The 25,677-nt window shown below is 38.6% G+C and overlaps 4 protein-coding genes across 4 annotated transcripts; 2 read left to right on the plus strand and 2 right to left on the minus strand.

The window, feature by feature from the left end:
* Nucleotides 1-3,203: 3,203 nt before the first annotated feature.
* On the plus strand, nucleotides 3,204-5,171 carry ColSpa_08458 (uncharacterized protein; the record flags this gene model as incomplete). Its single annotated transcript, XM_049274670.1, has 1 exon — nucleotides 3,204-5,171. One exon carries the CDS (start codon nucleotides 3,204-3,206, stop codon nucleotides 5,169-5,171), a length of 1,968 nt encoding a protein of 655 aa, XP_049130627.1.
* An 821-nt stretch (nucleotides 5,172-5,992) lies between these two features.
* Nucleotides 5,993-7,246, plus strand: ColSpa_08459 (uncharacterized protein; the record flags this gene model as incomplete). The annotated part of the gene is made up of 2 exons (XM_049274671.1): nucleotides 5,993-6,586; nucleotides 6,824-7,246. 2 exons carry the CDS (start codon nucleotides 5,993-5,995, stop codon nucleotides 7,244-7,246), a joined length of 1,017 nt encoding a protein of 338 aa, XP_049130628.1.
* Nucleotides 7,247-8,321: 1,075 nt separating this feature from the next.
* On the minus strand, nucleotides 8,322-9,927 carry ColSpa_08460 (cytochrome P450 monooxygenase FCK2; the record flags this gene model as incomplete). Its single annotated transcript, XM_049274672.1, has 5 exons — nucleotides 8,322-8,589; nucleotides 8,666-8,793; nucleotides 8,884-9,188; nucleotides 9,298-9,480; nucleotides 9,525-9,927. 5 exons carry the CDS (start codon nucleotides 9,925-9,927, stop codon nucleotides 8,322-8,324), a joined length of 1,287 nt encoding a protein of 428 aa, XP_049130629.1.
* Nucleotides 9,928-11,573: 1,646 nt separating this feature from the next.
* ColSpa_08461 (Kelch repeat-containing protein) lies at nucleotides 11,574-13,802 on the minus strand (the record flags this gene model as incomplete). Its single annotated transcript, XM_049274673.1, has 4 exons — nucleotides 11,574-12,696; nucleotides 12,749-13,006; nucleotides 13,063-13,495; nucleotides 13,586-13,802. 4 exons carry the CDS (start codon nucleotides 13,800-13,802, stop codon nucleotides 11,574-11,576), a joined length of 2,031 nt encoding a protein of 676 aa, XP_049130630.1.
* Between the last annotated feature and the right edge of the window lie 11,875 nt (nucleotides 13,803-25,677).

Below are 25,677 nucleotides of genomic sequence, written 5' to 3' on the forward strand. Positions count from 1 at the left end.
CCCTGATAACAATACACTCTTTGCAATGCTTCCGATCGCTCAGGGAACTCAGTTACTGTCGGAGTGGTAATCCGTTACTAATATCACAGTTTGAGATTACTAGTTTATTGGCAACGCTCCTACTGTTGTTAACGTTGAGTTCTGTGTCTGGAAGCCAATTATTGGTTTCCGTCTCTAATCAAATGTCTAGTAACCAGTAGAACCAGCTGGAAGCTCTCATAGCTGTCTTTGTTAGTTAGAGGATTGTTATTGACTTCCGTTAGATCTTCTTTATTGACATACTCCGTCGAGTTGAGGTGAAGTCCTAATGTGTTCTCTTTCTACAAAGATCTAGCATTGATTCGTCAAAAAATAACTTTTGCAAACTACTGAGATATCTGATGCCACAATCAGAATGTAACCTGAACTCCAGATTTGAACATTGAATATCTATCTCAACTCTTTCATATTGATTTCATAGTACCCAACAGCACTCTTCCCAGTTAACGTCGTTTTGACAAAGAGGTACATGGAACTCGCATCTTTGTCGCTCATGAACGCTCTAGTAATCTCCTGATGTCTGGAGTGTTTGGGAAGCGGTGGGATATGTCGCGTTCAAATTCCCCCTTGCCTTAAGCTCTTAACATCCACTCTGAATCATCATGAACCGTCTTCTAGAAACAATCTTTCCTTCAGTATGGGGATGATACTAGTGAATCTAATCTTGTAGAGCACAATCTTAGTCACGTCTGCCATCCAGCATCATCCCATCCCATGTTCTTAATCTCACGACCTGCTTGAGTCTCTGTTAGGAGTAGCAGTATCTACCAAACAGCTTTTCTATCACTGAAGTTCACGGATAGTAAAGATGTCAAAAGTGAGACCAGTACTGCGTTAAAGCAACACTTACATCATCCCGACTGTTTTCTTGCTATTCCATGTACTGATGTTCTCTGAACGACATCTAATTAAAGATTCGTGTGAAATGACTAAACTTGCTGTCACTTACCATCTTGCCATCAATAGTTCCTCCTGATAGCCCAGATATACTCTCCACATAGTTTTCTGGCCTCTTCAAGAGCTCCCTGCCTAAGTAGTTTGTCCTAGCTGCATGCCCTGCAAATTTCTTTCTTCACATTCGAAGCAGTTCATCCTACTCGAACTCAACCCAATGTTTTTATCAAGACAGTCTTCTCCAGCAAAGTCTTCTCGTTCCGAGATTTCATGAAGCGCACGGTAGAGAGTGAAGTGTTGAACATCACTTTCACACTGCATGCACCGTTTCCCTTGGGTATGCAGAGACTCGCGTACTTTTCTCAGTAGCTTCGTCAGCTCAGCTTTCAAAACCCTCTCATTGTGATCCCATTGACTATAAAGAGGGAGCATTATCACTGTTCATCCCTCCCAACTTGTTGCTATTACGTCTTCAGTCTCCATCTTAACCTCAACCATTATCTTTTACATATGTCAAGTGAACAACACTCTCCACTTAGGCCTTTGTCACATCAAGTTCACATATTCGCACTTTCTTTGTTCACGACTACTCGACATTAAGCGTCATAAATCTTTCCCTATTAAACCTCCCTTTCGTCCATCAAACATTTGTTTTTGCGCCATCTAGTTTCCGATATGGGTTTGAGACCATCCAACTTCGCGTAGTCAGGGGATTCATTTGAATCATTTCACAGGCCTACATCAGGACAAACCGAATACAGGACGCAGGACACAAGGCCGGGTAGATAGAGGTTATATTCCGTTATATCTGTGCTGGATTCACTACAACATACTCTGGTCCTCTTGTCTACTGAACGCACGCTCCCTCCACACCCACTTCACCAATTCTTCTGCCAGGCTAGTTGATTGAAGTCACTGATTGACCTCCACAACTCTTCACTCTTTGTCCAAATTTTCGTTTCCGCCCTGTCGTTTTTCTCCACCCTGCTCACATCACAGGCAGACACCCAGCTGTCCACCGCAACAAAAAGAATTACCGAGCTGTCTATCATCCGAGTGTGTCTTCACCTATCCTAATTTTTCCCTCGCTCCTTCCAGAACACGCTAATTACACACTACCCGCCTTTTGGCTTTACTCTCTTGGAGTGACCCCACCAAGACTGATCCTTCTTCTTCTCCTTCACCTCGGTCTTCTTCACTTTTTCACGACTCACAAATTTGCTTCACACTACTTGATCTCTTTAGTCCCACTTCTCCCGCGTTTCCCTTGTCGCAATCGCTATTCCCGCTATTACATACCTTTTTAGATAGTTCTTCGGTCCTGTGTAGGCAGAGAATTAACGCATTGCTTTGCAACAAGCCCACGTCCGCACAACGATCGGGATTCCATCTCGTAGTACTTCGTCTATCATCTTGGCAGTCACTAACGAATACCAACGCAAGGTAACTCATCTCCTAATTTGAACGCTTTACCCTCACCACCTTTTCTCCTGCTCCTTCCACCTGTAGACTTCTCTCTTCTGCCAACTTCACTAGGCCTACGTCTCTTCCATCCCAGTCTTTGACTTCTTCACTTGATCTTTAATCCCGTTTCTCTCTGCTTTTTCATTTCCACTTGCACTAGGGACCAATGTCCTTCTTACTGGTCGCCACTCGCTTGACTAACCATCACGTTAAGGCAACTGGGTTTCAGGTTTTTTCGTACGCTTTTCCAGAATTATCCTTCCGACGCTGAGCAACGAACTACATGTCAAGAAAAATCCATTGGGATACTTCATTCAACACCCTAAGTAAGCCAACACCCGTTCACTTTCTTCTCATCTGCCTTAGATTCCTACCTGGGTGTCTGCCTGGGCTTTGTGAATCCGATCGCTGCACTCCTGCTACTTTGGCCCCTTGTCCTAGTTACCCATACGACATAAAACCTCCCATCCCTCCTACGATCCGACTTCACCTTTCTCCTCACTCCAGTCAACAAAAGCCCACCGGCACTTTGGTCCTTTTTTGCTTTTTGCAACTTCCAATATTGGCATCCATGAGATGAAATTGTAACTCTTATCTAGCAGATCTTTCACCTCAAAGCTCCACTGCGGTCACAAGTCTTTTTCATTGAACACGGCCTTTCAACACTCCTGAGCAGGTCTTTTTCACACAGGTAAGGCTATTCGGCTGGAACCCACACTTCTTCTTCACTGACTAACTGGACTGTAATAACAGAAATCGATCGATACCACTCAGATTCACCTTTCATCACATCAACAACACTCGCAATGGCCAGCACTCAGTCTACTTCTTCCTCCTCTCAGGGTGGCGCTTCTCTTGGTCAATGCACTCCTCCAGTCGGCAACGCCTACACTCGTAAGGTCGTCAACAACAACGCGGCCACTTCTGACAGCCATGACAGCGGCGTCCAGAAGACCGACCAGAACACCTGCGCCGTGAACACTATTACCACCCCTGGCAGCCCCAACTCTGATACTCAACTTGCGGCTTTCGCTCCTCCTGCTACCTGCACGAACGTTCCGGCTGGTGGTCACAACCGCATGGCATCTTCTGGCCATATCATAGACCAGAATGCCCAGATCATGGACTACAACAGTTTGCCTGGTGCCCAGCCACCTCTCAATGCCCAGGGACCTGGTGGTGTGCTTGTGCAGCCGTTTTCTCAACTCACTTTTGGCGCCGGCAGCATTCAGTATGTCGAGGGCGTTAGCGATTATTCTATTGCTCCCAATGCTCAGTCATCTCGCCGTGACTCCGGGTCGAGTCAGTCTTGGATACACGATGCCACTGTCACCAACAAAGACAGCGACACCGGTGCCGCCAAACGCTTGCCGCAGGCCACCGGTGGTGCGAAAGCACCCGGCTCCATGGCCACCAAGGGTGAATTCGATATCACCACTGCTGCTGCCGCTATCAAAGGCAAGGGCAAGGGCAAGGCCCTTCAGAGTATTTATACCCCACGCTCCTCCGCCTCATCTACTCGATTCTCTGCCGACCACACTTCCAACCACCACATTGAAGCCAGAATCGAAACCCAGGCCGAATCTGCCATTGGCGGTTTGAAGTCATCCGGTTCAAATGGTGGCTGCGTTCAGCCTCACCTCCGAGGCCGAACCAATGAGGGCCAGTTTCAACGCCCCGTCAGAGAGCCCGTGACTCCTGGCCCCTCGACGGGCGTTGTTCCTCCCAACAACTTCAGCCGTCACCCGCCTGGTTCCAGCCAAGCTAACTGCAGGCGTTGTCTCGTCAAATTCCTCCGCCGTCCTTTCAACATTGGTTCGAACAGTGCCAGCCCTGCTCGCCATTCTGCTGCACAGCAACAGCACCCAGGCTCGGCCCAGAGTTTCAACCAGACCTTCAGCACGTTCCAAGGCAACGGCTTGGTTCCTCGCGACCGCGCGGCTCGTCAAGCGCCAGTTGACACTTGCCCGTCTGCCGCTACCAGCTTCGGCTCGGCTCAGTTGACTGGTGATGCTGCCAATACGGCGGGTGTAATCGCGGGCCAGGGACTCGTCTCCTTCGCTCCCGCTGGCTCGTTCCGCCCAATGAACGCGGTGGCCCGGCCCTTTCACCACCCTGAATTCGACAGCCAGCGGGAGCTGAAGGCGCGGCTTGGAATATCTCCAAACTACGCGGGTGACGCCACGATCGCGCGCAACCAGTCGGCTCCAATTCCCGACAGCCAGAATGTGGCGTTCTGGATTACGAACCTGCCTCCGAGCGTCACCTGCAACGAACTGCTCGGCCAAATCCATGGCATGGGACGGGTTTGGGCCTGTGTCATTAGCCCTCCGACCGGCAATCACATCACCTCGGCCGCGAAGGTGGTGTTTTTTGAACTTGCAGCGGCTCAAAAGTTCTACGCTTACTGCACCAACCCCCAGCGCCGTCTGATCATCGGGGGCTACGTTGCGCATGTTTGCTTGAACCGCACCAAGAAGGCTGAGGAGGACGTTGGCGGCAACCGTTCCCGTGTCGTCATCATCATGGGCGATCCCTCTTTTGTCAATCCCCGCACTCTTTTGCGATGGTTCAACAACCACTTCGAATACGAGATCGACGAGATCATTACCCATGTTCTCAACAACGAGATGGGCCACATCGAGATTCGATTCGGGAGCTGGCGTTCGCAGGCAGAGGCTTCTCGTCAGGCCATCAAGGCCGTTTACCCGCCCGGCGGCGAACAATCCCCAGTCTGGGTCTTCCGCTACGGCACCGACCCTTGCTCCATCTAAGCGCTCGAAGCAGTCTGCGCTTACCAGTGAGAGTTAGATGATCAAAAAGAATGTCGCGATGGCGTTTGATGGAAAGGCATGGACACAAATTGCTTTGGGAATTAAGACATGGGTACGGATCGGGGAAGAGTTACTGGAATTTGGATGCTTGAGGATTCGGGAGACCAGTAGATTTATCTTTTGTTTTTTGGGGCTGGAACTACTACACCCACCAGCTCCTAGCTCCAAGAAAGTTGAAGGCGTGCCACCAAATATCAAATGGTTGCATCGAGATGGATGGGGGGTAAGGGTTTTGATAATGAACATGGTCTCAGTAATTACTTAGACTAACAGCGAATGGAAGAAAGCCATCATCCCCACAATCGTGTTGTTGTGTTCAAGACTTGGTCATCTGCCTGATTCCTAAAAACCTTGACATTCTTAGGTTTAAGGTGACGGATCTTAAGCCGAACATCACCATAAAGTGGACAAGGGAATTGTGTTCCCAAGGTGAGGTCATCGGCTGCTGACGTAAGGCGGACGTTGGAGCAGAAAGTGACGCCGAAGCACTGCGCGAGAAGACGATCGCGCTGTTTGGCCAGCGGGGAGCCACCACAACCTGGTCTGTGCTTCGTACCTTATGGCTGATTGGATACCGTCGGCATGACGCATCCCCCACACCGCAGCGACCGCCCATATCCTTTTGGCAGCTTCATCAGCTTTAATGGCGTCGAACCTGGTCTGTCCTCAACCTTCAACTTCGACCTTGTTCACCTTTGGGTCAACACAACGTAGCAATAAAAGGAGCCACAACGCCGGGCTTTAAGATGATGCAGACCACAATGAAAAGTGTCAAAGGAAACTCGGACTCTCTTGCAGAGGGTTTCAAACGCATCCAGATTGGCCAGGAAGCGTCCAGCAAGGAAACGACCGGACAAGCTCAGAAGCTCGCCCCCAGTAAAGTCTCTACAACGCCCCGGGTGTCACCTTCACAGCCACCGGAAACAAAATCAGTTGGCGAAGATGCCATCATGACGGTCATCAACAGCGACGGGACTACTTCCTACTACACCAGCACTGGAGAGCTGATCACTGGCGAACCACCGAGGCCCAGCCAAGCCACCAGAGCAGTCACCGATAGCGACCGGGTAACCGCCAAGGGTTCGCTCAACGTCCGGTCCAAGAAGACGGAGAGGATGAAGCGGAAGCTCCAGAAAAAGACCGCCAAATCGTCATGCCGCCAGCCGACTCACTTCCTCCATCTCCCGAATGAGATCCTCGTCAGCATCATGATGCACATGCTTCCTAGCGACATCTACAAGATTGGCCAGGCTTGCCACACACTCCGAGAGCTTGTCAAGCACAGTGAGGCGCTCCTGTCGCGCTACATCATCTCCACGAGATACTCCGTTCTTGAACGATGTTTCCGGTTACCGGTCAGCCTCGATGACATCGACCCCAAGCTCCATGCTGTGCTGCAGTACGACACCAGGATTGAGATGCTCGGCATCCACCGACGATACCGCCACATCCCCCAGCCCGACCCTTTCAAGGCCTGCACGTGCCTGACATGTGTTCTGCGCTGGCAAGCCCTTTTCACAATCGTTGACTTCAACCACTGGCAGGCTGACCTTGCTACCGGTAACCCGATCCCCGTCCTCCCGCGCGGGGAGGAGCCGGAATGGAACGAAATGCTCAAGGAGAAGACGGACCGCATCGTGCGCAGAGCCCTCGATTCCCCCCTGACCTACGTATGTCTGCTTGAGCAGCATCTCAAGAACACGTGCGCCTCCATCAAGCGACAAACCGAGAACAAGGGCAACCAGCGTCGCCATTTCGGCATGTCCAAGGCGGACGCGGAGTCCGGTACCGACCACTTCCTGGAGCGCGACGGCCCCGCGACGGCCGATATGCCCTTCCAGCGGGACGGCTACGACCTGCTCGAGGCCTACCTACCCGGCCGGACGTGGCTCAAGAACGAAAAACGGTGGGCGTACATGCCGGCCGACATCCACGACAGGGACCTGGCGTGGGCCGCGACGAGGTGGAGTCCAGTGTTCGCCGTCAAGCCCATTCCGAAAGAAGACGCCGCCTAGAAGGCCGTCGGGAGGGGTTCCCGCTTCAGACGTCGATAAACCTGCAAATATCGATTCACCGTTGACAGCATGCTCTTCGACTACGGAACCTTTCTTGAGAACGAGAGGATGCGCGTTAACCCCTCGCTCTGGCTGAGGTGCACAATCGAAGTTTTCGATATTTTAATGGAAAAAGAGGCTATAACCGCAAAGGAGGAGGGCGGTGCCCTACGAGAGCCCGACAACAACAAGGTATCGTTGTTGCTATGCCTTTTTTATTTTTTATTTTTGATGCTTTCGGACTTCAGGGTGAGGTTGGCTGTGGATGCGCTCAGAGGTACCAGCGAAGAAAGATAAGGTCACGATGAGCCTTGCAAGCAGAAACATGACATCGACCCAGTTACATGTTGATATGAATAAATGAATGAATGTCCCAAGAGTATCGCACATTCTCCTTTCTTAAGTCGTGGCTCATTTCTTCGTTTCCGGCGGTCCCATAAACACCCTACTTATTCCCTACCCCTTTCTTTTTCGGGCGTTTTACGCCAAAGACCGTGTTCCAGACTGACAGCAAATGGAGAACCGTTATCCCCTTCCCCTTCCTTTCTGGCCCGACTGTTCATGCAGTCGCCCCTGACCGTTTAATGAACACACAGTCCAGCTTCCCCGGCTTGACGATCAACTGGTACTGTGCTTCATCCTCGAACGCTCTGCCATCTTCCCCTGGGGCGAACTGGAAGTCGTAGTTCCAGAGTGTATAAGCTATGGTGAGACGAAGGACGTTCAGCGCCAGACGTCGCCCCACGCAGTCGAACCGTCCTGGGCGTGCTCGTTAGTTGCCGAGGCCTTTACAAACGCAAAGGGAGGAGGGCGGCACTTTGCCAGCTCACCGAAATTGAAAGGCACAAAAGCCCTGCGATCCAGAATCAGGTCCGGCCTCGTTGTCCACCGCTCGGGAATGAAATTGTTCGGCTGTTTCCAATACTTAGGGCCTGGGCCTGGTCAGCATTTCGTCCCGTCTTGTCCCATCCCCATAACCCGTCATGAAGCAAGCAGTACTGACTCCGGTGATAGCAATGCAGCGGCGTGCATAGCGTCACGCCCCCCGGATATGCATCCCATCCAGCACAATACCCTCGGGCGGCGTGATCCGGGGCCCGTTGAGCGCCGCAGGAGCCTGTATGCGGAGAGTTTCATGAATCACAGCATCCAGAAACTCGAGCTTGTTCAGATCGGCTATGGCAAACTCTCCCGGGATGGTTTTTCCGTATGCGGTTGCGATCTCTTCGTACAGCTGGCGGCGGAAGTTGGCGTCGCGGGCGATGAAGAAGAAGGCGTGTGCGAGGGCGCACGAGATGGTGTCTCTGGAATTGGGTTAGTGGGTGAGTCGGACTCTGGGGCAGGTCCGCGAGAAGAACATGTGGGAAAACGAGTACTCACGTGGCTCCAATGAGGATCGCTTGCGAGTCGCTGTACATGACGTTGACGCTGTGAAACGACTTCGGCTTCTCGGAGTTGTGGTCGTTAAGGAAGTACTTGATCATGTCATGTGTCTCATCCGACTCTACCTACACGTCAAGAATCAGCTCAAACATATGGCCCAATACTCCAAGAGATGGCACCGAACTCACAGCAATCCTCTCGTCAACAAGCCTCACCCCCAAATCCTCCAACTGTTTCGTTAACCCGAACCTTGGCAGTTTGGAAAAAGGCCCGACCAGCCACGGCGCCTGGCCGCATCGCGCCATGATCTTGAACGCCGACTCGATAACGTCGAGCATGCGATCTTCCCTGCCGTCGCGGACGGTGCCAAAGTCCCGGCTGTAGCCGACGCGGCCCATGTTGTCAAAGGGGATGAGCTTGGCATAGAGCGTGGCGTCAACCGTCGTTCCTTGGAGCTCCCCGAGGCGGGAGAGGAAGGTTCGCAGGACGGCGCGGGTCTCTTCTTCGTATTTCTCGAGGGCTGGGGTGGGTGTCAGTTCCTTGTGTGCCTTGTCTGATTTCCGCGAGGAAGAGTAACGGAGAGGGGCAGAGCGTGCCTTTGCTTCCCAGGGCCTGATCCCAAACCTTACGCCTGTCGCGGTGCTGCTCGTTGTGCCAGAGGGAATCCAGATTCAACTCCCCCTTAATGAGCGCGGCGTCGTAGAAGGCTGTGTCGCGCTTGGAGCATTTCGTCTGTGGGCCGTGAATCTTGGTAAAGGCCTCAATGCTGACGATTGAGATGTCGTTCGGGCCTGCCCAGGTTACCAGAGATCCTATTTATCATTGTTACATTCACGCGTGTAAGAGGCGCTCTTACCAATTCTCACAAAGTCTCCATACTTGTCATGCATTTCCAGATAGCGCCGATGCAGCTTCCAGTCCCTATTTTGCCATACCGTGTAGAGCTTGGAAACCTTGGACGGGAATGGACCGGGGATACGGCGGAGGGGGTGGAGGAACAGACGGTAGATGCCGATGCTTGTGAAGAGAGCCAGGAAGTAAGATCCGGAAATCTCTACGTACCAGATGGTGCCGTAGTACAGTCCCTGCGATGATGTGGTCTTTAGCAGCAGGAGCGCCAATGCGACGATGTAAAAGAGTATGATGTAGGCGGTTTCCATGGTCCGGTTGCCGCGGATGAAGTACAGCCAGTGCGATAAGAGGCCAGCTACTACGGCCAGGGCGCAGGATGCGCTCGTCGTCGACCACAGCAAATCCATTTGTGTAATCGTAGTTTCTCCCATTCGTTTGATTATAGCCTTGCGCTAGAACAAAAAGTAGAAACGTGCTTGGCGGCCGAATATAAATCGGTACGAAATGGTATTGGAATCTGATAGACTTGGAACTGCCTGCTGATCCGTGTCGTCCAAGGAAAGTTTAGGGATCCGAGGCAAAATGTCAAGTTCGCGAGCCGGCCAGTGGGAACTCGACCTTCATCCAAAACAGACATGAGAAGAAGCTGAAAAAGGCACGTTGTCGCACGGGTCGCCCATTGAATTAATTGAACCGACGGACCGCCGGCGTTCTGACGACGACAGCTGGTCTTGAGTTGCAAGAAGCGGATTGGTCGTCGTCCTGAAGTTTCAGATTCAGACCGACGGGGTGTCCCAAGGCCGGGACGCCGTCGCGTTATGCCAAAGGTCCCCGGTGGTAACGTCAGAGCTGTGCCCCGAGCGGTACACGTAAGAGCCTCGGTAATACCATGTTGGCAATCGCGGGCAGAACGACACGAGTCCACTTTGAGGCAGATGGATGCGTAGGCAGCGAACTCAAAATCACAGTTGAGATTCAATCACTTCATATTGAACCAGGACTCTGTTGCGGTAAGTAGTATCGTGGCGCCAATTGGTTCTCTAAGTACTGCCATTTCATGCCCGATACATATGGCAACTCCGCAATTAGCAAACGGGATAAATGCATGTGCGAGTGCGAACCGAACAAAGTTAGAGGTCGTCCCATTAAAGCTCTGTAAGAGCCATTAAATCGGGGGATGCTGGTATCGGAAATTTTCACCACATGCAAAAAAAGTCAGCGATGCTTCAAACTGGATTCTTGGTAGCAGTACTCAATATTACTCGTATTGGTTTCTGTACCAAAAATAAGTGCTCTAATCACGAGAACAGTGGCTGCATACCCTTCGGCTTCACAGCAGCGTGGTCGAACGCAATCCAAATTTGCTGGTATATATATTGGAAAACTGCTGTACTAGCCTTAGACGACTATGTTTTGTTTACGGACCCCCGCGAGCGTTGACGTAGGTTGTTGTATTTTGATCTGGCTGGGGAACATGATGGCAGCTAATTATGTTCATGGACGCTCTTTCGACTCATACCAACGTTAACGGAAGGGCCATCGGGCAATTGCAGAAGTGAACTGGGAATTCTAGATTCAATGAACATGAGTGAGGCTGAGAAAGCCGTCAGTGTTAATATCAAGAGTTCTCGTTGCCACTGGACACTGGAGTCGCTACGCCGTTGATTATCGGCGATACTGATGGTCACGCCGGATGATGGAATGTTGTTGAGGGTACACGCTAGGTGGTGTACCTTTTGTCCCAAACACGATCGGCAATGGAAGGCTTGGGGCTTATGTCGCTCAGCTAAGTGTCGGTGCTCGTATTCCGACTCATCTAAATGTAGTCACTTTGAACGTGTCCGTCAGCAGTAATCCAACCTAGCGGTATCATAGGAAATGACCTAGTTGCATAAGTTCCGTTATCGATGATGACGTGAAATAGGTTGTTTTTGTGTAAGTTAGTTGATCTTTCGCTAAACACATGTACCTCGGGCTCAATGGGCCTGTGAAAAGGGGATGGGTATTATAGGTTGCGACATGTTGTTTAGCATGGAATTGAGTTGTTACAAATCTAGTGCTTAATGCTTTCCTCCCCGCCCTTTTCCGGTTCCGCGTTCAGTTCCTGTGGTTCATACGCCGGCTGCGATATCGTTTCCTGCTTGCTCCCCGTTGGGGTATACTCGGGCAGCGGCGCCCTCGTCGCCGTGGCCAGTTGCACCATGCTCACCTGCGGCATCCACATATTGCCATCTGCATCATAATGCGGCTGGTTCATCAGCGTTGCAGTCTCTGGGAAATATGCCCGCTGTGGCGGGTACGACACAGTGGACGGAATATTCGTCAGTCTGGATGAGCCATCCCCAGCCACCGATGCTGAGTGCAAAGACTCAGAGGGTAGCTCTACCGGTGACCCCATTTGCGGGGATAGAGCATGTGCAGACATTGGGTGTGGCGAGTGCTGATATGCAAGTTGAGAAGGGGAAGATGAGAGGGTAGAGTGGCCGTATGGCGGTGATGGCGATGCTCCCGACATGCTATGAGCGTGGTACACATGCTTTGGGCCTGGCGGTGACGTCCCGTTGTGAAGTCGTCGCTGGTGACGACTGCGCCAGAGGAAGAAACATCCCATCCCCAGGGCGATAGCCAATACTGCAACTCCAACGGCAATGCCGACAATCGCACCCGTAGGAAAGTGTGTATTCGGCGCTGGTGTACCGGAAGCATTGAAAGCCCTTATCGGAGTGCGGATGGGAATGTCGGCCTTGCAAGTAATTAGTAGGCCTAGCTCAGTGGAGTTAAAGCCGTTCGTTGGGATCGTGTTAGTCGCACCGCCGTTGCCGCTTCCACCCACAACGGCGATGATCTCTTCCGGCACAATATATGCGGTCTTGTTCGGCTTGTAGACATCCCATACATCTTTGCTTGGGTTCTGCTTCCCAAGGTCGATAATATGAGTTCCCCATGCGTCCGGGGAGTCGCAATCCTGCGTGAGCGGGAATTGACCGCCGATGACGATCATCTGGGCCCCGCCCGGAGCCATATTGCAGGAGAGGGAGTGACGTGGAAATTTTCCGCTTCCGTTGCTGCCGTGGGTTGGCATCTTTACCCAGGTGAAGGTGGGAATCGTGAGGACATAGAGGTCGTCATACCCGGGGCCGGGATCGTCTGGGACCGTAGCACCGCCATACATGTAGCTTGGTGAGAGTTCAGCGAGGAACTTGGAGACATGTCGCACATTAAACTCACATATTGTAAGATGACTGGTCAGCGGCCCAAGTCACACCCGCACAGAACCGCCCTCTCATCCCAGGAATCTCGCCTGTTGCTTTTTGCGTATACCACTTGTGGTTGAGCGCATCGAATACAAAAATCTGGTCCATTGGCTGGCCAGTTCCCGTGCCGTTGGCCGACCGATCTTGGATACCCCCAAAGTAGATCAACATTCCACCAGGCCCAGCAGGAATATAATGTAGACTACCTTCAGCGCGCCTTGTCTTGTCTGGCCTGTGAGATCGTCAGTCCCGTCGCGGGCTAGGATGTATCTGAAGCAATTCACTTACCCAGTGATGTTGGAGAAGCTGTTTGTGTCCATGTTGTATCTCACCATCCCTGTTGTGGCCACCGGCGGAGCATTGCCCCAGTCGGACACAGAGCGGTTACTCAGCCATCCGCCAAAGTAGTATGCTTCGCCGCGGCTGTCTACAGAAGCTCCAGCACCAAAGCTTACTGCAGTCATTGAGTCCCCATTCCTAGATGGACCGAACTTGCTCCACAGATTGTTCAAAATGTCGTATCCATAAAGGCTAAAGGGCATTGGGGGTACCTCCTTCCTTTGCTCGCCACCAAAGAGGTATAGACGCTTATTGACGGAGTCTGACCAGAGGGCACCGCCTGAGACGCGGGGAATGGAATAGTTCTTGGAGAGGTTTGCATAGAGAGGGGGTACACCCGAGGTAGCCGTTGTTGAGAGGTCTTGATAGAGAAAGTATCCATCTGAGATCTGTTAGTAAAAGTTTAGGCTGATGGTCTCTCTCATCCAAAAAGTAAAAGCTTCATAAGTTGATGTGCGAGGTCCTCACTTACTCGAGTAATTGGCGTTGAAAGCTGAGATCGGGTCCCAATTGACGAGGCCACCATCGATGAACAACTGGTTGTCAACAACAGCTGATTGGTGTCCGAAGCGTCGGCAAAAGTCACCGACGGGATCTTGTGCTGCCGTTGGCTGCAGGAACAGGAGTAGGGTTAGGAGGAAGAGTAGAGGGGCCAAGAATGGTATTGTGCGCTCTGTTCTGGGTGACATTCCTACACGTCGGTGGGTTTTTGTTCCTAGCCGCCCCTCGGACAGGCTCATGGTCATAGACAGTTGCCAGTTGAATCGATTCGTGAGCGACCGTACCTGGTTGAGGAATGGGGAGTTTGAGAAGTTGCAAAAGGTCCATAGAAACCCGCGCTGGGATGTGGGTCTGGGGACGAGGTGAACTGTTTTGTAGAGGAAGAGTAGATCGTCGCAATATAGAGAGCACTGGAGTGGCTAGTGAGAATAAGAATGCTCTGGGGCTAGTTGGAGACAATTTGGAGAAAACTGGAAGATTAGGGTAGACATTTGAGAAACAACTACTCGAATGAGTGAGACACATGGCCTGAAGCTGCTTTAGGAAACTGGAGATGAGATATCGTGAAGCAGGGCTTCTAAACAAAGAGGAAATTTAGAGATGGAGTCCGAAATAGGGAAGGAGACTAAAAGAAAGTTCATGCTTGTCACATTGTCATCGGGTGCAAACCAGAAACGGCAGGGTTAGGAAGGCGATAAACGGTGGCGCTGACACCAGGCCGGATCCAGACGGCTGGAATTAGGCGCAACTACAAACCTGATGCTAGGCCAAAGAAAGAGCGGTAGAGGGTGCTAAACTTTAACAGTGAGTTTAGCGCCCGAGATGCTACGCATCGAGCTAGATGCTGGCTTCGCTACGTCCTGTTACCCTAGTTGCGTGCAAAAATTCGGATTAATAATGCGCTCGGCACGAATACTAGAAGAGAAGTCGAGGGGTTGATGATTTCGTTATTCTGTACCTGTTGCAGCTTCTATGGGGTTGCATTGATTGAACTGTATTTTGCAAACATGTATTCCTATCAGGGCAGTAGGAAAAAAGAGGAAATGAAAAGATAGCATCGGTTAGACACAGACAGGGCGATTGAGATGCTCGAAGAGACGAAGGTGGGAGGCAGCCAAGGCAGGGAAGTTGTCACCTAATTAATCTGTGGGCCTAAATCAATGGACTTGGCTGGGCACGGTTCAGCTTTCGCTTACCAAATCTCCAAATAACCCTTATTAGCCTAATCTAGCTAGTAACCTATTATATGTTTTTAAATAACTTTTTTTTGTTTATTTAGCTTTTTTAGGCTTTTTAGTAGCTTAGTGTTAGAGCTTTTGGTACTTACTAAAGAAATAGTAGTATAGATATAGCCTTTATTGTTAAGAAGAATACTAAAGGCTAAGGTATTTCTTAGGGCAAAATTTAAACTACTTTAATATTTAATGGGTTAGTATATATAACTAAATGTCTTTTTTATAAATAACTTTTACTAATAAGTTTTTATTAATATAAGTTAACTAGTTTAGCTAGAAGGATAATACCGTTGTGCTTTTTTTTATAATTGTCTTTTAGGCCTGTATAAAGGAAAAGGTTATTTATTGCTATTACTAGCCAACTAGAGATACTACTGCTAAACGGGCTATTTAGCAGCTCTTTGGCTTTAATATTGTCTAAAAAGACTTACTAGTTAGTTCTAAAGCTAATTAACTAATATAATTATAAGATAAATAGTATTAATATTAGTGACTAAATAAGGTCTTATTATTAATAACATTACCTTATTTATTAAGAAGGCTAGTAAGCTCTTGCCTAGGAGTTTCTTTTACTAATTATACTTATAAATAGCTTTATACTCTAATACTTAGGTAACTTAAGCTAAACTTTTATTAAAAACTAATACTTATAGTAAAAAACTATTACTATTTAGCTTATTTAATAATTTTGTTGGAATAACAGCACCAGCTGGTTATATGACACGCACGACTCAGGGACATATATTATGGCAGAGGGCATAGACTAGATATTTAGCTCTTAGTTAACTATTAAGGGGATTAAAAGTATATTTATGCTGAACTAACTTAGGGATATATAAGATTATATATTTTATATATAAAAGCTAAGTCTTATAGTTAGGAAGATAATTATAGAAAATATATTTTTGGTTTATTTTAACTTTAATTTAAGTATGATTATATAAATAGGTTCTTTTAAGAAAAAAGAATTTATTTAATACTAATTAATGGTTGTTTAGTAATTTATATAATTGCTTTATATAATTATAAATTAGTAAAAGTAAAGAGATAAGACTTAGGCTTTATAGCTAGGCTATTAGGTAGTCTTGTACTTTATGTAAAGTAAGAAATCCTTAGGGATACTTAAGGGGTTATACTAGAAAGTCTTTTATACTAAGAAGCTTTAATTCTATTTATTATTATTTACTAAGTTAAACTAAATAAATAAGATAAAAATGATTTTTGTTTTATTATTATATAAAATAAATTCTTATTATTATTTATTAAGTTAAACTAAATAAGAATCTTTATTATATTATATATAAAATATAAAGTATATATTATAGTACTAAATAAACTAATTTTAATATTATATAATATAAAATAACTACTGAATATAATATAGCTTTTTAAAAGGATCTAGAAGATAATTATTAAAGCTAATATAATAATATTAATAGATATTTATTAATATATAAAGAAATAAGTGTAAAGAGTAAAGTTTTATTATATATATAAAAGAAGACTATAAATCCTAGATGCTAAAGAAATCTAGTTAATATTATATAAGTACTATCTAAAGAAGAGATAACTATATATATTATATATATTAATATAGAAATACTTTATTTTAAGTAATTAAAAAAAAACTTAATAATATTATTATATAAAGATTTTAATAAATAGTTTACTTTTTAATAAGAAAAGGTCTATTATGTATTTAGGGTAGAGTTTATATAATTTATTAAGCTAAAGGGATTTTAATTACTGTTAATAAGAAATATGAATTAATAGTTAATTAAATTTATTAAGAATATTAGAAGGAAGTTTAATAAGTAAGAAGAATAGCTTTCTATTTATATAGTACTTATATTAAGTTATATAGTTATAATAACTTAAATACTTGTTTAAAACCTTGAATTAACTTTATCTTAGAATATAGCTAAACTAATAATAGAGCTAATTAAGCTTTTGTATAATATATAGATAACTTAAATATTAATTATACAAGAGTAGTTATAATTAGCTTTAAGAAATATGCTTTTTAAAATAAGATTTATATAAAAGGTTAAGAGTTTTTTATAAATCTAGGGTTATATAATACCTTTATATTAAAGAGATAGTATTTATGACTTACTACTAAAATAAATCATCTAGAATAGATTATATAAGCTAATTATAATTTTAATCTTTTAAAAGGGATAGAGAAAGGATAAGAATTATATAGGTAAGTTATATAATATTTTATATAATAAGGTAAAGGTCTTTATTAGTTTTTGTTAACGCTTTAGGATTACTAAAGACTAATATTATATAGTATTTCTTAATATTTTAGCTGATTATATAGAAGAGTTTTATTTTTATTATATTAGACTAATAAGAAAATAAAATAAAATATATAATATATTAGAAATATAATTTAATATTAATATTAACTATACTTTCTATTAGATAGATTAGATAAGTTTATTCTTTGTATAAGTCAGATAAGATAATCTAGATAAGAATTTAATAAATGTATTAGAGATACTCTTAGACAAGATACTAGAAAGGGGCAGGGTTTTGCGTTTTCATTTTTCCTTTTATCAGCCTACAGACATAATCACAGGCCTGATTAGACGTGACTAAGCAGGACCCTTCCAAGTACAAAAGGGGGCTCTAGTCAAATACTATCACAGAGATTAGGATCTCATCATTAAGCAGACAGACAAGCTTGATATCTTTAGACAGGCACTTAGACAGACACAAACAAATTTATTACTTTAATATCTAAACAAGACATGTAATAAGTGACTATTGCTTTATTTTCTTAGGCCTGACTAGACCTCTAAGGTCTAGGAGGGTATCCTTTTTCTCTAGAGATCATAATATATATATATATACTACTTAGTAATAAAAGCAAATCTAAATAGACTGTAAGACGTAAAGGATATACTTTTCTGGTTTGCTTATAGCCTTGATTAGGCTAAGGAGAACCTGAAAAGAGTAGTATCTTATAGTCTAGGCGTTAAAGTAGTTACTTAAGGTAATTAGTTACTTTAGGTATACTTATAATAATATTAGGACCTTAGTGTTTAGTATAGTTTATATATTAACTATTTACTTATTAGCTTCTTTTATTTTATATAGTTTTAATAGTACTTTATAGTAAAATTAAATTACTAATTTTTTTATTATTTTATTTTAATTATATAATAAATCTAGTATTTATATTTTAAAAAGAGCTTTAAATAATAAAATATATTATTAAAAAGATATAAAAGAAATAATATTTTTAACTTAATTAGACTTAGTTTTAGATATAAAAGTAAGCTTAACTTTAAGAAACTATAATAAATAAGACTTAAGAAAAATAGGATTTTTTAAAAAAATAAAAAAATAAATAACTAGTTATAATAATATAATATAGCTAAATAAACTTTTTATATAAGTAATTTTTTTGTAAATAAGTATTAAGTAAGCTTAATTAAAGAAAAAAGCTTATAAGATATAAAAAGAAAAAAAAAATAATAAAATAAAAATAATACTTTTTATTAAAATTAGTAAGCTAAAAAGTTCTTTTAGTATAAGTTATAAAATAATTATAATTATAAACTAAGCCTAGAACTTCTTAAGATCTTATTATTATATAAGCCTTAGTTTAATTAGGTTTAATATTATATTATTAATAAAGACTAAATATTTTAGTATTAATAGATTAATAGTAATAGAAATTTAATATTCTTTTAAGATTAGCTTAGACTTAATAAGTACCCCTTTTAGAAACTTAATTAAGAATATAATAAACTAATACCTTATAAAAATATATAAAATACTATTTTTAAGTTTAATTAAGTTAATAGATTAAGTTAAGTAGTAACTTTAAAAAGATTTTATATATAATACCTTAAAATTAATTTAAAGTAATTAATATTATTTATACTTTTTATAATTAGCTTACTAAGATATTAGTAATATATTTAAGTTAACCTTATTAATAATTAATATAAAGTAACTTAGAGGTCTAACTAATTAGGCTACCTTATTTACTAGTAAAGCTTTCTAGAGTTACTAAGGCCTTAATAATAATATAGATACTAAGTCTAAGACTAGTCCTAGGATTTCTAACTTTAGAACTACTAAAAGAAATAAGGGCAAAAACCTAAGCTTAGGCTATTAGTAGTATAAAAGGAGTCTTAATTAAGCTAGTAAAAACATAAGCCTTTCCTTTAATCTAGTATTAAACTCTTTTACTATAATAAACTTCTAGGTTTAGTAACTCTTAATAATAAACTTATTAATAATAATTAATATAAATATAACTAAGGACTAAAGGTCTATTAAGCTTAATTAGGGTAAGATAGATTACTTGTATTAGTTAACTATTAAGATACTACTACTAGATACTAAAAAGGCCTTTACTTTTAATAACTATAATATTACTAATTTCTTTAATAAGTATAAAGCCTTAACTAGGCTTATAAGTTATTTTAATAAAAATAAAATAAAAGTATTATTATAGTATTTACTTAATAAATACTAAGTAATAGTAAAGATTAAAGCTAAAAAGGAGACTTAGTAAGAACTAAATAAGTTCTTTTTTAATACTTATAAATAATTTAATAAAGAAGTTATTTTTTAACTAAATTATTATATTAAGGACCTTATAAAGAAAAACTTAATTAAAGATAATAACCTAATAGAAACTATAATTTTATTTTAAAAAGTTAAGAGTATAAGAGAAAAAGTAAAAGCTAAAAAGAAGCTTATAATAAGTATTTAAGAGCTAATTAAGCTTTTTGTTATATAATTTTCTAAAAATATAATTATAGTAGTATCTTTATAAATAAGACTTTTTTTTATTAATTTATTTAAGAGAAAGAACTTTAGTGCCTTTAAGAGGGTAATATTTATATAAGTAGAATAGAAGTTAAGATATAAGGGTTATTATAGAGATTCTAATACTTTTATCTTTTCCTTATTAGCTATAGTTCCTTATTCCTTAAAATAGCCTTTTAGCCCTAATTAAGTTAAAAGTATATTTCTTAAAAAGTCTGCTTTTAAAGACATTAAAGTTATAACTAATCTTATTATAAATAAACTTTCAAAAATAGTAATAGCCTTTATATTTACTATAAAAGCTAGTCTTAAAGCCTAGACTATCTTTAATAATTAACTTATAGTTATATATAGTTATAACGTCTTTGTATCTAGTCCTCTATAGCTATATACACTACTAGCTTAATAACTATTTTCTTTTAATAAGCTAGGTTTTATTTTAGGTTATCTTAATTAGTGTTAATATAATAAATATAACTAAAAAGGGTATTAGATATACTTATAACTTAAAAAAGATAAAGAGGCTAACCTAATTATATTAAACTATAACGTTTATAAGTATAAGGTACTTTAAGGATTAAACGTTAAAGTAAACAAAGTTCTTAATATTATTATCTAAGAAGCCTATAAAAACTACTAGCTTAACTAAATTATTATCTTTACCTATATAATAAATAATACCTTATTTCTAAAAGCTATAAAAACAGTAAAACATATAATTAACTAGGGTATTAGATATCTCTTTTAACCTAAGATATAGTACTATCTACTACTATATACCTAAGACGCTTAAGTAAATCTTATTAAATATATCTTAGTATCTCTTAAAATATATACTAAAGTCTTTTTAACTTAAGGAGTAAAAGTGAATATAGTTACTAGGTTATTAGATATAATACTATAACTTATTTTATATTACCTTAATTAAATAAAGCCTTATTTAATATACTAAGGCTTTATTTTAAAAAACATATATTAAAGAAAAAGGATTTCTAGTACTAGCTTTTAGCCTAAGGAAATAAATATTAATACTTATACCTAGACTCTTTAGTTAATATAACTTACTAGTCTAGTATACTTTAATTAGGCCTATTAGACTCCTGAAAGTTTAAGGTCCTCTTCTATTTAAACTATATTAGTAGGTGAATATGTTAGCTTTATATATAGCTTAGGATATGCTTAAGGAGCTACTAAGAAGAGTTTTATCTTAGATTAGCTAAAGATAATAGACTAAGCTATATCTACTTAAGCTATTACTAAGAAATTTAGAGAGAATATTATTATTCTTTTTAAAGTTATGCTTTAAGTCTAGCCTTAGCTTAACCAGGATGTAATAGTAATAATATACTAAATGTTAAATAGTAATAGGTATTTAAATATTTACTTAGAGGCTTTTTTTGATCTAATTAGGGAGGTGAAACTATATAAAAGATTAGGAGCTTATAAAGTAATTAATAGATATAATAGAGATATTTTAAATCTTATAAATAGAACTACTAAGGTTAAACTTATTAAAACGCTTAACTTAACTACTATTAAGTTTATTATTCTATACTTTATAATACTTTACTTTATAATTAATATTAAAGTTAATAGTTTTTGTTTTAATTAGAATAATTTAATTAAAAGTATTATTAATAATAGTTTATAAATTAATATTATTTTAAGATTATATATAAATAAGTATACTATTAAGCTTATAATTATACTGCTTAAGATAAACGCTTTTAATTCTAATTTAAAGTGTATATCTTTTAATAGAGTAGTTATTATACTTATTTAGGTTAAAGGCTATTATTTTTTAATTAGTATATTTATTACTAATAATAAAAGAATAAATAAATTACTTCTTTTAGGATTACTTTTTAGGTTTTATATATAGATAAACTATGTTTATAACCTTAATATAATTATATTAATACTAATAATAGAATAAATTTAGCTTTATATCTTAGTTATATTTTTAAAGTTTAGTAATTCTAGGAAATTCCTAGATTATTTACTAGACTAGGATAACTATATAAGAGCTTTTAAGGACTATCTCCTTAATTAGACTAAGCTATATTAAGACTAGGAAAACTAGACTTTAGTAATAGTACTAGGATTATTATTAGAAAGCTTAAAATTCCTAGATATAAGCTATAAGAGGATAATAAAAAAGTAATCTAGTTATTTAAAAAAGAATTAGATTATTTAGTGAAAATAGTATTAATTATACTTTTTGCTTTAGCTATAGAAAACGTCTATAAGACTATAGTAAAGGTTAAAAGGTATAATAATAAGGGATATTTTTATTGTATTAGAAAGCTTAACTTGCTTTATATTAATACTAATTGTCTTAATTAAGCCTACTATCCTAAGGTTTACTTTAATTAGTTATTAGTAACTATTAGGAAGGTTAAAGTAAAGAGAATTAGGAAGCAGATAGTTAAGTATTTTAATATAATTAATAAAAAGGGAACGCTTTTACTTTTAGAGTAACTATATAACTATAAAATAGATCTAATAAAATATTATTCTTAGCTTAATTAAACTAAGTAGAATATAAAGGTATTTATTATATATAAGGGAAAAGATAAGAAGATATATCTAGTTAATAATTAATTATTTAATAGATTAACTTTTAATAGTAATTTTTTTTAGAAAGTTAAGAACTTAGTTAAAGCTAAAAAGATAATATAACTTAATAAGAGACTGTTTTAAGGCCTAATTAGGCCTAAGTATTTAAGTATTAAGCTATATTTATGCCTTAAGCTAGATAGATTAGTAGCTATTATAGATATACTAGGTTATCTCTTATCTTGTAAAAAGGACTTATTCCTTTAAGTCTTTTTAAACTATAAAAATGCTTTTACTTAGGACTTCTCTAAAAATAGTACGCTTAACCTGAAAGTTGCTTTTTTATAAGTAATTAGAACTATGCTTTATAAAGCCTAGTAAGAAAAAGGGATTCTAATACTTAAAGTACTTAAATTATAAGCTATAGATATTATTTAGGTATAAATTAATAAGGGTATTTTAAAAGAAGGTTATAAGGTTATATAAAACCCTTGGTTTTTTATAAAGAAAAAGGATAGTTCTCTATACTTAATTAATTTAGCTATTTAGATAAGTAAGGTTATAATTTGTAATACTTTTGTTTCTTTAAGAGTAGAGAATTTCTTAGAAGACTTTAGTATATACTAGATTCTTTTACTTTTAGACTTTTTCTCTAGATATAACTAAGTCCTTTTAGCTAAAAAAAGCAAAGATTTAACAACATTTACTATACCCTTTAGACTTCTATATATATATACTTTACTATAAGGTAGTACTAATTCTATAGTATAGTTTATAAGAGTTATTACCTAAATACTTTATAAGCTTATACTATATTATTACTAGGCTTTTTTTAATAATATTATTATTAAAAGACCTATAACTATATATAATAATAAAGAGCTTTTTAATTAAACTAGTATTTAATATTATATTTATAAACATATTTACTATATTAATATAATACTCTTTAATGTTAAGTTAATAGGCTATATAATAGCTAATAAGAAATTATAATAGCTTTAAAGAATAGCTATTATTATTAGCTATATCTATAGTTCTAGAGATTACTGCCTTAATTAAGTAAACGTTATTAAGATCAAGGAATAGGAAGAATATAAAGATATTAGTAAAGTTAAGTTTTTTGTAGAGATAACTAGGTTCTACAGATTATAGGTTAATAGATACTTAGAGATCACTTTGCTTTTCTAGAAACTCCTTAAAAAGAACACTACGTTTACCTAGGGGCTTAATCAGGTTAACGCTATAGATACCTTTAAGTCTAAACTAATAACTTTTTTTATAATTATTTTATTATCTTATAGCTTAGAAGCTAGGTTAGTAGTTATTAGTATAGATATAAGCTTATAAAGTTAAGGTATAGTATTAAGTTAAATGATTAGTACTTAGAGGGCTATAGTAAGGTATAAAAGCGGTATTTGGAAAAGTGCTAAGTTAAAATATAACTTTAAGAAACTAGAATTAAGAGTAGTTTTAATAATATTAAAGAAGCTCTAAAATTATATTTATAGTATTAGATTTTTATTAGAAACTAATATATAAGTCTTAGTTACTTAGCTTAATAGAGGGTCTTATAATCTTTCTAGTACTTTAATTACTAAGTGAATTACTTAGATATATCTTTTTAACTTTAATGTTAAACATATACTAAAAATAAAGAATATAGTAATAGATATACTATTATAAAAAGTATTAAGGTTATCTAATATTAAGGAATATAAGAGCCTTAATTAAGTTAAAAATTTTATTAATATTAACTTTTATTTTATTTAATTATATAAATTATTTAGAGAATCTAAATCTGGTATTTTAAAGACCTTTTACTTATATTAACTCCTTAAAGTATAGCTTTACTTTAATTAATACTAGACTAACTAAATAAGATAAATTATCTTCTATTTAAAGATACTATTATACTTAGATAAAATATTACTATATACTTTTAGGAAATTTAAAATAAAAGCTTAGTATTATTTTGCTTAAAATAGCTATTTATACTGTTAACTAATAAAGAGATATTTAATCCTTAGATACCTTATTAATAACCTAAAGATTTAGGAGAACTTGATTAGGAATATATATATTAAATTAGAATACTAAGGACATAATATAATATTCTATTAGCTTTTTATATCTTATATCTAGAAAGATATATACTAGAGGGTATAGGCCTAGCTTACGTTATACTTAGCTTATTAAAAGGCTTAATTAACCTGGATAAATAACTAGTATATTAGTATAGTCCTAGGGGAATTACTGTTTACAAAGATATCTATTAATATTTAGTGGATTAGTTCTTAGGTATTGATTAAGGGATGTTGTGATATGATAGGTTAGCTTAAAGTAAGGAGGGTAAGGACTGTTACCTCTGATTAGGTTACTGACTTTATCTAGGAAGACTTTTTCTACTACTATAGTATCTATAGAGAAATAATTATTAATAGTGGACTAGAAAATAAAGGGACTATAGATTACTTAAATAAAAAGTATAGTATTAAAAAAAGGGTTATATTAGTATATAACTTAAAAATAAATAGGGTTAATAAATAAGGCTATAAACTTATTATATATATTATTTTAACCTAGTTAAATAAAGGAAAAAGAGATTAAGGGAAGATTATACTTATTATGCTATTTATAAACTAAATAATAGTCTATATACTAATAGACTATATACTTTTTTTTCTAACTATAAGATATAAAGTAATTATACTTATTAAAGAATCTACTTTAACTTAGAGAGTATTAGACTAAAAATAAGTTTATAAGCTTAATTAAGAACTTATTATTAGGATATATTTTTTTAAATAACTTAAAATTAATAAAGAGATTATAGCTAAGAATATAGCTTTTATAAGATAGAAATCTATGGATTACTATAACGTATACTATTAATATATAATATAGTTAAAGAAGCTTTAGTTTAGTAATTTAGTTCTTATTTTTAATAAGAAATATATAATTAATAAATTAAAAGCTAAGAAACTTATATACTATTAATAAGGCCTTTTATAAGTCTACTTTGTGTCTAAGAACTTAGTATTATATTACTTAAAGATATTTACTAGTAACCTTATTATAAGAGCTATATATACTAGGAAACGTCTTAAGAGGTATATTAAGAATAACGCTAGTTTCTAGGAATTAGAGGATTTTATATAGGCTAAAGCTAAGCTTAAAGACAAAATAACCTTCTTTTTCTTAGCCTAGGACTACTAAAACAAACTTTAAAAAGCAGATATAGCTCCTAGCTTTGATTAGAACAAAGACATTATATAGATATAATTAAGGCTTTAATAGCTATACCTTAAAAAAGAAAATAATATACTCTATAAAGAACTATAGTATTAGAAGTTATTATCTAGACTTATAATTAATATCTAACCTAAGGACTTAATAAAGGATACATAGTATATTAACATGATATAGTAAGCTTAATTAGGCCTACTATTATATTTTTTTATTTTTTTTT

The sequence above is a fragment of the Colletotrichum spaethianum genome (genome assembly GCF_022836535.1).
Source record: "Colletotrichum spaethianum MAFF 239500 DNA, contig22, whole genome shotgun sequence".
In the NCBI taxonomy this organism is placed as follows: domain Eukaryota; kingdom Fungi; phylum Ascomycota; class Sordariomycetes; order Glomerellales; family Glomerellaceae; genus Colletotrichum; species Colletotrichum spaethianum.